Source organism: Conger conger, chromosome 14, assembly GCF_963514075.1.
Source record: "Conger conger chromosome 14, fConCon1.1, whole genome shotgun sequence".
Lineage (NCBI taxonomy): Eukaryota > Metazoa > Chordata > Actinopteri > Anguilliformes > Congridae > Conger > Conger conger.
Genome location: NC_083773.1, coordinates 32,392,662 through 32,401,779, shown reverse-complemented (window position 1 = coordinate 32,401,779; position 9,118 = coordinate 32,392,662). Strand labels below are relative to the sequence as shown.

The 9,118-nt window shown below is 44.0% G+C and overlaps 1 protein-coding gene across 1 annotated transcript; it reads right to left on the bottom strand.

Moving 5' to 3' along the window:
* Positions 1-341: 341 nt before the first annotated feature.
* LOC133110141 (aflatoxin B1 aldehyde reductase member 2-like) lies at positions 342-7,519 on the bottom strand. Its single transcript, XM_061220026.1, has 7 exons — positions 7,150-7,519; positions 6,470-6,657; positions 6,176-6,280; positions 5,701-5,797; positions 5,414-5,510; positions 1,246-1,375; positions 342-808 (listed from the first exon to the last, which is right to left on the bottom strand). Exons 1-7 carry the CDS (start codon positions 7,352-7,354, stop codon positions 647-649), a joined length of 984 nt encoding a protein of 327 aa, XP_061076010.1. The 5' UTR covers positions 7,355-7,519; the 3' UTR covers positions 342-646.
* Positions 7,520-9,118: the final 1,599 nt, after the last annotated feature.

The window sequence follows — 9,118 nt, the reverse complement described above, 5'->3', positions numbered from 1 at the left end:
CCCAAATTACCTGAATTCACCCTTATTGTACTATATTGGCAGTCTACTCATAACAAAGGAGATTATGCTTCAGTACTGTTTGCATCATCAAAGAATTAAGTGTATTATTCTTCTGCTTAGGGTCAGCTTTGATCAGCACATGCTGCCCTGTTGCAGGATGAATGGAAAAACTATTTTATAAAGCTTTTAAAGATCAATTTCCATGCAATTTAAGATCAAGTTTGCATCCAAAATAATACAAAATATATATGTTGGAACTCAATATTGAAGAATTGTCCCAACTGAGTATGTACAGGTAAATATGAATTTTTGGTCCAGAAATTTTTAAAGGAAACTAAAAGGACAATAATCGTAATTTTATTTTCCTATTTATTTAGAAAATAAAAAAGCAACTTTGCACACACCATGGTCTTCAGAAACAAAGCAATAACAGGATTACCACATGAAAAACCCCTTGTTACCCTTGAGTTGTATGTATGTATAAAGCCCCATCCAACTTCTTCCTATAGCCGCCTCCCCAAGCCCATCACCTCTTCAATCTTTTGTTTTATCCGGTGGATTATTAACCTTCTTGGTTATCTTTTCCCACTCTTGCCCTTCACTGACTGTGAAAAGAGGAGGGCGTTGTCTGCTTGGCAGACCGCATTTAGCGGAAGTAGTTGGGGCATTCATGGGCTACCAGGTCCCAGGCCTCTTTGAAGGCCTGTACCACAGTTGGATCTAAGGGGCCCTCCTCAGTGGCAGACAGGTTCTGCTCCAGCTGCTCCATGGAGGACATACCAATGATGACACCATCACCAAGCTCCCCCTGTGAGGAAAGAGTCGATAAACCAGTCTTACATAGCAGAACCACACACAACTATAGTAACCTCATACACATCTGCTCTTGCTACGTTTGGTTGATGATAAAAATGATGGAACCAGTTAATAGGACATTACACAGCACAATACTTTATGTAAACTGTGAGAATTTTAAAAACTGGATCATGGTTACACACCATTTACACCTGAAAATGATCATTATTAAACAAATGAAAAGGGAAACCAAATGACATCATAATGCAATATATGGATGTCATTATGGGCCAGTAATCGTAGGCATTTTAAGTTGTGCCATGATTTCAACATCCACACCCAGATTTTTTTCAAGCCAAACCCAGGAGGGAAATCTGAACCTTTAAATGAAGTAGTAGGCCACATCAGGCCCCTGGGCTTCAGTGATACTCCGATGATACTCCAACATACCTGGAGCTTGGAATGGTGGTACATCCAGCGCATGGCAGCAGAGGTCATACTGGGCTTCTGTGCACTGTACGCTGCCTCCAGAGCCTTGTTCACCAAGTCTATACCCTGGAAGTGACTCTTCTTCCAGTACCTGGCTCACCACAACAACACCAACAATGAAACATCAATGTCCATTTATGCCTGTCCTCCCAATCCAACATCAGTCACCAATACCACCATCTGCACGGCCCTCAATACCGATTAAAGGCCTCAATAAAATGCAACTGAAATATGTTGGTGACGCTTTATTTTCTTCTTCTTAGGTCTTTAAATTCCCTGAGGAACATAGGCCATTGATGAATCTCCTCCATCCTCTCCAGTCTTGTGCCCTCCGCTCCCAGTTGTTGCCATGCCAGCCCTTCCTCCTTCATCTCCTGTTCTGTGGTTCTTCTCCAGGTGGTTCTAGGTCTTCCTCTTTTCCTCCCGCCTTGTGGGTTCCAAGTTAAAAACCTGCTTTGTGATAGATTTGTTTTGTCTTCTGACCTATCCAATTCCATTTCCTCCTCCTGATTTGAATTTCTATTGTTTCTTGTTTGGTGAGTTCCCACAGGTTGCTGTTTGAGATGGTGTTGGGCCAGTATATTCCCAGGAGGCGTCGTAGGCAGCGATTAATGAATTTGATGAGTATGTTAGTGGTTATCTTCCGGGTCCATAGTGTAGAATTAATTTGACATTTGAGTTGAAGATTTGGAGTGATACGTTTTTTGTTTTCCAGATTTTGTTTAAGATGTTAAATGTTGTCCTTACTTTTCTGATTCTGGCTTTGACGTCATCTTCCGTTCCTCCCTCCACAGTTATTACACTGCCAAGATATGTGAAACTGACTACATCCTCTAGCAGATTTTTGTCCATAGTTATTGGTGAGTGTTGTACTTGCTGTTGACTTGCATTACTTTGGTTTCTGATGAGTTGATTTTGAGCAGATTTTGAACAGCAGCAGTTACCTCTAGTTTGTGTGCATCTGTTGGTGGGTGTGTACTAGTACTGCCAAATCACCAGCAAAATCCAGATCTTCTAACTGCTCTGTCAGGCTCCACTGTATGCTGGTATGGCTATTGCTGGTTATGTGTTTCATAGTCCAGTCTATGCAGAGGAGGAAGAGAAAGGGAGAGAGCAAGCATCCCTGCCGCACCCCAGTCAGGACCTCAAAGGCGTCTCTGATATGCATCCTTCATGGAGGACTTGACATTGCATCCCTTGGTAGGTGCTCTTATGATGCTGATGAACTTTGGTGGGATACCATAGTGCACCGTCAATTTCCACAGCATCTCCTGATCCACACTGTCAAAAGCTTTTTCAAAATCTATGAAATTGACAGACAGGGGAGTTCTACTACATTACATTATTGGCATTTGGCAGACGCTCTTATCCAGTGCGACATACAGTTGATTAGACTAAGCAGGAGACAATCCCCCCTGGAGCAATGCAGGGTTAAGGGCCTTGCTCAAGGGCCCAATGGCTGTGTGGATCTTATTGTGGCTACACCAGGAATCGAACCACCAACCTTGCGGGTCCCAGTCATGTACCTTAACCACTATGCTACAGGCCGCCGAATTCCATTTGATGGATTGTTCGATGATAATCCTGAGGGTGGCAATTTGATCTCCACAGGATCTGTTATTCCTGAAGCCAGCCTGGTTCAGTTTCTCCTCAACCCCCTTCTGCAGCCTCTCCAGAAGAAAGCGGTTGAGCACCTTCCCTGGTGTTGAAAGCAGCATTATTCCTCGGTAGTTTTTGCACTCCCTAAGGTTCCCTTTCTTAGGAATCTTCACAATGTAGCCATATCTCCAGTTGGACAGGACATTTTCTTCCTCCCAGATGATTCGCATGAGATGGTCCCTCTGCCTTGCCTCCTCTCAAGGCCTTCATGGCCTTCTTGATTTCTGTCTTGGTGGGGGGGGGGGGGGTGCTGGTGGGATTTCTGCTGTCAGTTGAGGAGGCTGCCTGTTGAGCAGTGCACTAAAGTGTTCTGTCCACCTCTTAAGTTGGTCTTCCTTGGTGTGAGGAGTGTACCCATGTGTGCTTGTGTTTGTTTGAACTTGCCTGTGAGCTTTTTTGTGGTTAAGTTCCTTCAGACTTCCTTCCTGCTGCTTCCTCTGCCTGTTGTGCTAGATTCTCAATGTACTTCTTCTTCTCCCTTCTGACACTTTTCTTCACTTCTTTGTTTGCTGCTTCATATTCCTTCTGTGCTGTCGCCTTGGTCGCTCTGGTTTTACTCCTGTTTAGTGCCTCCTTTTTCCCCCTTCTTTCACTCACTTTTGAACGTATCCGTGGATATCCAGGGTTTGTTATTTGTCTTCCTTCTCCCTACAACTTCTTCACATGTCCCTTCCCATGAATCCTACAGTGATCTTGGGGTTTCCGTTTCTAGTACTTCAAACCGGCTGCTGAATGCCACTTGGTAGAGTTCCGATGTGCCTATATCCTGAAATTGCTGTACATTGAAACGCATAGAACCTAGAGAAGGAAGAGTTAAATTAAATTTCAGCTGGATCCTTGCTGTAACAAGGTGATGGTCGGATCCACCATCCGCACCTCTTCTACGCTGACATCCAGCAGTGAGCACCTACATGTTTGGCTAACGCAGATGTGGTCAATCTGATTTTCTGTTATGAGGTCAGCAGAAACCCAAGTTACTTTATGGATGACCTTGTGTGGGAATATCGACCCACCGATGACCAACTTGTTATCTGCACAAGCCACCATCTTTCTTCATTTTTGTTAATGGTTCCTAGTCCCTGTCTTCCCATTATTAGTTTGTAGCCATTGTTGTTTCCTCCTATCTTTGCATTCATGTCTCCCATCAAAATCATGATGTCCTTTTCTTTCTTGGCCAGCAGTATATGATAAAGTTGGTTTTAAAATGTTCTTTGGTTTCAACATCTGCGTCGTTGGTGGGGGCATAGCATTGTACTACTTGGAAGTTTATTTTCTCATGTGCAGTTTGGAATTTGGCTGTGATGATCCTTGAGTTGATGGCTTCCCAGCTGATAAGGGCCCTCTGTACCCTCTATAGTATTCTGGGTGCCTGGAGTACAGTATGGACTCTCCGCTCGCCAGCTTGACCTGCACTGACTGGAGCCATCTGGTTTCACCCAGACCAAGGAGAGATATTTTGTACCTCCTCATCTCCTCCGCTATTACTGCTGTCTTTCCTCCTGCATACATGGTCCTCACGTTCCATGTTGCTATGTTGGTCGCCTAGGGGTCAGAAGAAGCATCGGACGTACCGTCTCCTGGCTGTTTTCCATTTATGTTGTCATTTTCTCTTAAGCTTGGGATGCTGAAGTGTCTTCCTTTCCAAGACGTTGGGATTTTTGGTTTTGGTTTTGGTCGATGATTGTGTAGCAGAGAAATTTTTTTATGGGACGGGGTTGCTGGCCCCAAGCCCAACCTTCCACCATCTCTGGCTTCTGGTGTGTTTTGGAGTTGGTTTTTTAGTCCTCTCCCCTAGCCTATTGTCTTCCAGGTGATGGATTACAGCCTCAAACTACATGAGGCCAGACAGGCTTTGGGTCCTGTACAAGCTGTCTCCGCACGTCAAGCCAAACCAACTCCTGCTACTGCGTAGTGAAAGCTGCAACCAAGGCAAGTAATTCAAACCAGCAGCGCGAGACAGCTTTATTATACAGCCTCTTAATTACCAAGTATTTACTGGGTAATTACACAGCTACTTGTGGAATTATTAGGTAACTACTTACATTTCAGTGGCAAGTACTGTGAAACAAAATCAGTAAGTACCACATGTAGGTACTATGCAAGTACGTTTTACAGCCCGTTTCATAGTACTTACCTCTGAAATCAAAATACTTGCGTGATAATTACCCAGTATTTACACAGTAAGTATGAGGTCATTAACGGGCTGGAAAATAAAGTGTTACCAATATGTTTTAACAGAATGAAGATTGCCATTTTTACACTAGCACAACACAATTTTTGAACATGCTGCAATTATGGTGAGGGCAAAATCCAGCAATACCATATACCATGGATATTATAGATCTTCAATCCAACCTGGTATCCTAAGGATGACAACACATCTGTCATTCCACATTGAATAAATCAAACTGTGCCCATCGTCAACAGCCTTTAGGTGAATCCAGTTGTCCGACAGGTGCAGGTCACTTACCTGTCCCGGTAGACATTGGCCCAACTGTTCCCAAAAAAGCGCCCCTCGGGCTGGATTTCCTGGTCCTGGTATTGGTACTTCCCTGTGAGGAGACCTCCTGGGTGGGAGGAACAGATTGGCCCATGAAAGGGGACTTGTACCTGACAGACAAACTGACCCGTTTCTGCCCTGTTGGCCACCACCGTGAGTTTGTGTACAGCTTTAATTCTGCACCTGCCGGGTTCTATGAATCAGACACAAATCATATCCGCCACCATTGTTGGACAAAATCTCAGTGCTCACCCTACCTGCCAGGGCGTTGTAGGCATAGAAACGAATGCCATAGTATCTCAGGCAGGGCAGCAGTTCGGTCTCCACTTGCCGTGTGGTGGCATTGTACATGCCCTGTATCAAGGGGGTAATAGTGCGGAAGATGTATATGCAAAATATTATACGCTAAAAAAGTCAAAATGATATTTGAATATTTGCTGCCTGGCCCAGAATGTATGGTCACATTCTGCTAGGTAGGATGTGTGTTGTGTCAGCTCATATTCAATGATCTTGAAAGCATGCAAATAGCAAATTCCATTCACCCAAGGTGATCTCTAACAGTCTATGCAAATTCTATGCAAATGTGACCAAGTAGAGCAGAACCTGCATTTAGTATTTTTTGTACCCCAGCTGCTGGTATAATAGACAGTGATCATAACAAGGATAATATACATAGAGAAAGCTTGCAGTCGGGTGCCGACACGATGCTGAAGAGAAGATCGTCTGACTCACCTGATAAACCTTGGGAAGCACCCATCCGTTGTGTTTACAGATGCAGTAGATCTCTGCCACTTCCCATGAGGCATAGTTAGACAAACCCAGCTCCTTGTATTTGCCCTGAGAACAAAGAAAAAAATTACACTCAGGGATTTTAGCATTAATTCATAGACATTTCTGAAATAGTAAGCGACACCATGATTATAGTCGTACACACGCTTTTTAAAAATCTTGTAACAGGGACAAGAGAGGGTTAGCACTCAAGCAGAGATCATGATTGAACAGATGTGTTCTTGAGTGTTGTAATACCTCCTTGTGCAGGTCATTGCAGGCCCGCAGGGTTTCCCGAATGGGGGTGTTGTGGTCAGGTGCATGAAGATAGAAGAGGTCCACACACTGGGTCTGTAGCCTGTGCAGAGAGGTGTCGAGCTGGGATCGTACGCTCTCAGGTTTCAGGGTCTTCCCTTCCCACGGGTTCGCCTTTGTGGAGAGCCTCACTGATGTGACAGAACACTTTATGAGTGCAAAGCTCAACCTCGAATTTTTCATACATCACATGCTGTTAATGTATTATTTGCCTTTGTTCGTCTGCAACTTCGATGACACGTCTCTGTTTAATGGATAAAATGTACAAGTATTGTTTTCTGGTTAAAAACGTAGTCAGCCGATTTTCACAATCAGTAAATAAGGTGTTAAAGTTAAGCAAATTACGATCATGTTGTTAATAATTTGAAATGACTTTGGAATCGGTGTTCTTAAAGCAATAACTGAGTTCCATTAAGACTAACCTTAAATGCAATGCCATTACCGTGAGGGCTATGTGAAGACAGTTCAATGGTTGCCGAACTTCGGCTAGAGGAAAAAGTTGGGTAAGGTTATCTAACAAAAGCTGAAGTACGTAGCTTAATGTATATTCGCGTCGTTTTGACATGCATGTAAATCTATACAATTAGTTTGCTTCATAACACCAAATGTTAACACTTATTTACCTGTCTTGGGAAGTCCCATAGCGCCAATGATTGTCTCTGACCGCCCATCTGCATACATAAAGGCTGAATCCAGTTTATTGTGGCCGCGCTTCAAATAAGCGCGTACCATAGCCGTGCTCTTATCGGCGTCTGCATGCAGCCCTAACACCACCGTGCCAAGTAGGGTGGTGGGGATTTTAGAAGGACTTCCATCTAACGAAGACATGTTGCGATGTGTCACGAAGGAGCAATGCTTGATTCTGGTCGTGAGTGTTCGTTGGATTACGCACAGGTCTGCTCCATAGACTGTTTAAGGCCTGCTCTCGCTAAGAGTCTGGAGGACTAAGAACACCTACTCTCACTCCCCACTTTCAATCGTCATCTCTAAGCAATTCGCCTTTCGCTAAACCACACCCTAGAATGCAGACTGGCCAATCACAGCGCAGCCAAGAACAAGCTCCGACAGGGGTCCATTGCCTCTAGTGCAGGTGTCTCAGATTTTCGTACTTTTCGACACTCGTTAAAATAGTTATGGTTAAACGTTGTGCCTGGGGCACTTTACAACTGATACTCGTTTCCCAGAGAGGTTGGAGGGGTGTGTGCGTTTTTTCCCCTTCCCCAAACCAAAATCAAACCCTGACAAGTGTCGCCTGTGGATAAAACTTTGTGGACGTCCTCACTCTCAGCTGAACCCCTCAAGGATCGACGGGCACACTTTTGTGTGTTCTAAGGCAAGTTTTGCCTTTAACCCTACAGTAAAGTTACACTATTCGGTATTCCGTAATTTCAGCCTATAAATTGGGTTTGCTAACCTAAAATATGAAGAATCAAAGGTGCTAGCAAGTAGCAAGCAAGCTTAGCGATAGCTTAGCTATCACGTAAACACAGTCTGGATTCTATTTTTTGACAACATAAGACTAGCAGCTAGATGTTGACTTTGTTATTCATGATCTATTCATGAGGAGCTAACCGAAATATCACCTCGTTAAATACTATGGAGGACGCTTTGTGACATATTAATAAATAAATCCTTCATTAAATCCATTTTATTAATTTATTTATTTACCATTTTATTTATTTATTTGTTTATTTATTTATTTATTTAATGATTTATTGACACTTTTATTTATTTATGGATTTATTTAAGGATATATTTATTTAAGGATTTCATGCTCCAACATGGGCGGCACGGATGGTGCAGTGGGTAGCACTGCCGCCTCACAGCAAGGAGGTCCTGGGTTCGAATCCCCGTCGGCCGGGGCCTCTCTGTGCGGAGTTTGCATGTTCTCCCCGTGTCTGCGTGGGTTTCCTCCGGGAACTCCGGTTTCCTCCCACAGTCCAAAGACATGCAGGTTAGGCGGATTGGAGAGTCTAAATTGCCCATAGGTATGAATGTGTGAGTGAATGGTGTGTGTGCCCTGTGATGGACTGGCGACCTGTCCAGGGTGTATTCCTGCCTTTCGCCCAATGTATGCTGGGATAGGCTCCAGCCCCCCTGCGACCCTGATCAGGATAAGCGGGTTAAGATGATGGATGGATGGATGCTCCAACATGCAAATAAGGGGGTGGGTTTCAGTTGGGCTAGCTGTTCTGATTGGACAGCAGTGGCCTATGCTGGGATTGGATTGTCTACAAGTTCTTTACAAGTGACTATACTACCGGTTAGCTAGGTACCAAAATGGAGTTTTTATCGGAGCTAAGAAATGAAATGTTGTTGAAACTGGCAGATACCATTGATAGTGGTAATGTACCACTCAATAATATTATAGAAACAGTGGAAGACTTTGTAGACAGCATTGTAGAAATTGCAGTACTGACTGATTCTGATGTGGACGAGGTTGTGTGGAGCAACCTGCAGATGAATCTGCATCGTGCTGCATTAGAAAATCAACAAGGGAGAAGTGTAGGACGACCCTCTTATGAGATTCCTCTTGAGGTTTTGGAAACGTACATCCTGAGTGGCATTAAACCAGCAGATGTTGCTTGCCTC